Source organism: Manihot esculenta, chromosome 15 (genome assembly GCF_001659605.2).
Source record: "Manihot esculenta cultivar AM560-2 chromosome 15, M.esculenta_v8, whole genome shotgun sequence".
Classification (NCBI taxonomy): domain Eukaryota; kingdom Viridiplantae; phylum Streptophyta; class Magnoliopsida; order Malpighiales; family Euphorbiaceae; genus Manihot; species Manihot esculenta.
In genome coordinates this window covers 12,212,938-12,213,438 of record NC_035175.2, presented here as the reverse complement: position 1 = coordinate 12,213,438, position 501 = coordinate 12,212,938, and the positions used below count along the sequence as shown (strand labels likewise).

The window sequence follows — 501 nt, the reverse complement described above, 5'->3', positions numbered from 1 at the left end:
TTATTGACAAAAGCTGGATGAGAATTTGAAACAGGACATTGCATATACTGTTAATGCAGTAGCTACGGATTTGATCAACACCTCACGCCCATCTTTAGATAATAAATTCTCTTTCCAGCTTGCCGTTTTGTTGCTTAGACGCTCCTTAATATTTACAAAAGCTTGATTTTTCGATCTTTGTATATCAGCTGGTAGCCCCAATAATTTGTCTCTAATGTCCACTTTCTGGATTTGAAGATGGGTTGCAATTGTATTCTTAATGTCTATTTGAGTATTTGAGCGTAAGAAAATTGAGGATTTGGAGAGGTTGATTGATAAACCACTAGTAGCTGGAAAAACATGCAGGAGGTGTTTGATAATCTGAGCATCTTCAATAGAAGCCCGTGAGAAGAGAATTACATTATCTACAAACATGAGATCGGATATTGATGGTCCTGTCCGCCGAGAAATAGAAATGCCTTGCATAGCTGAGTGTTTGATGGTGCGAGCAAGTCCCTCCAT

General features: G+C 38.5%; 1 protein-coding gene across 1 annotated transcript; it reads right to left on the bottom strand.

Moving 5' to 3' along the window:
* Window positions 1-501, bottom strand: LOC110602012. The gene has a single exon (XM_021739442.1). The coding sequence runs from the start codon at window positions 499-501 to the stop codon at window positions 1-3; it is 501 nt and encodes a 166-aa protein (XP_021595134.1).

Bases quoted from the DNA above. Each gene is read 5' to 3' on its own strand.
- LOC110602012 (XM_021739442.1), bottom strand. From the start codon at position 501: ATGGAGGGACTTGCTCGCACCATCAAACACTCAGCTATGCAAGGCATT.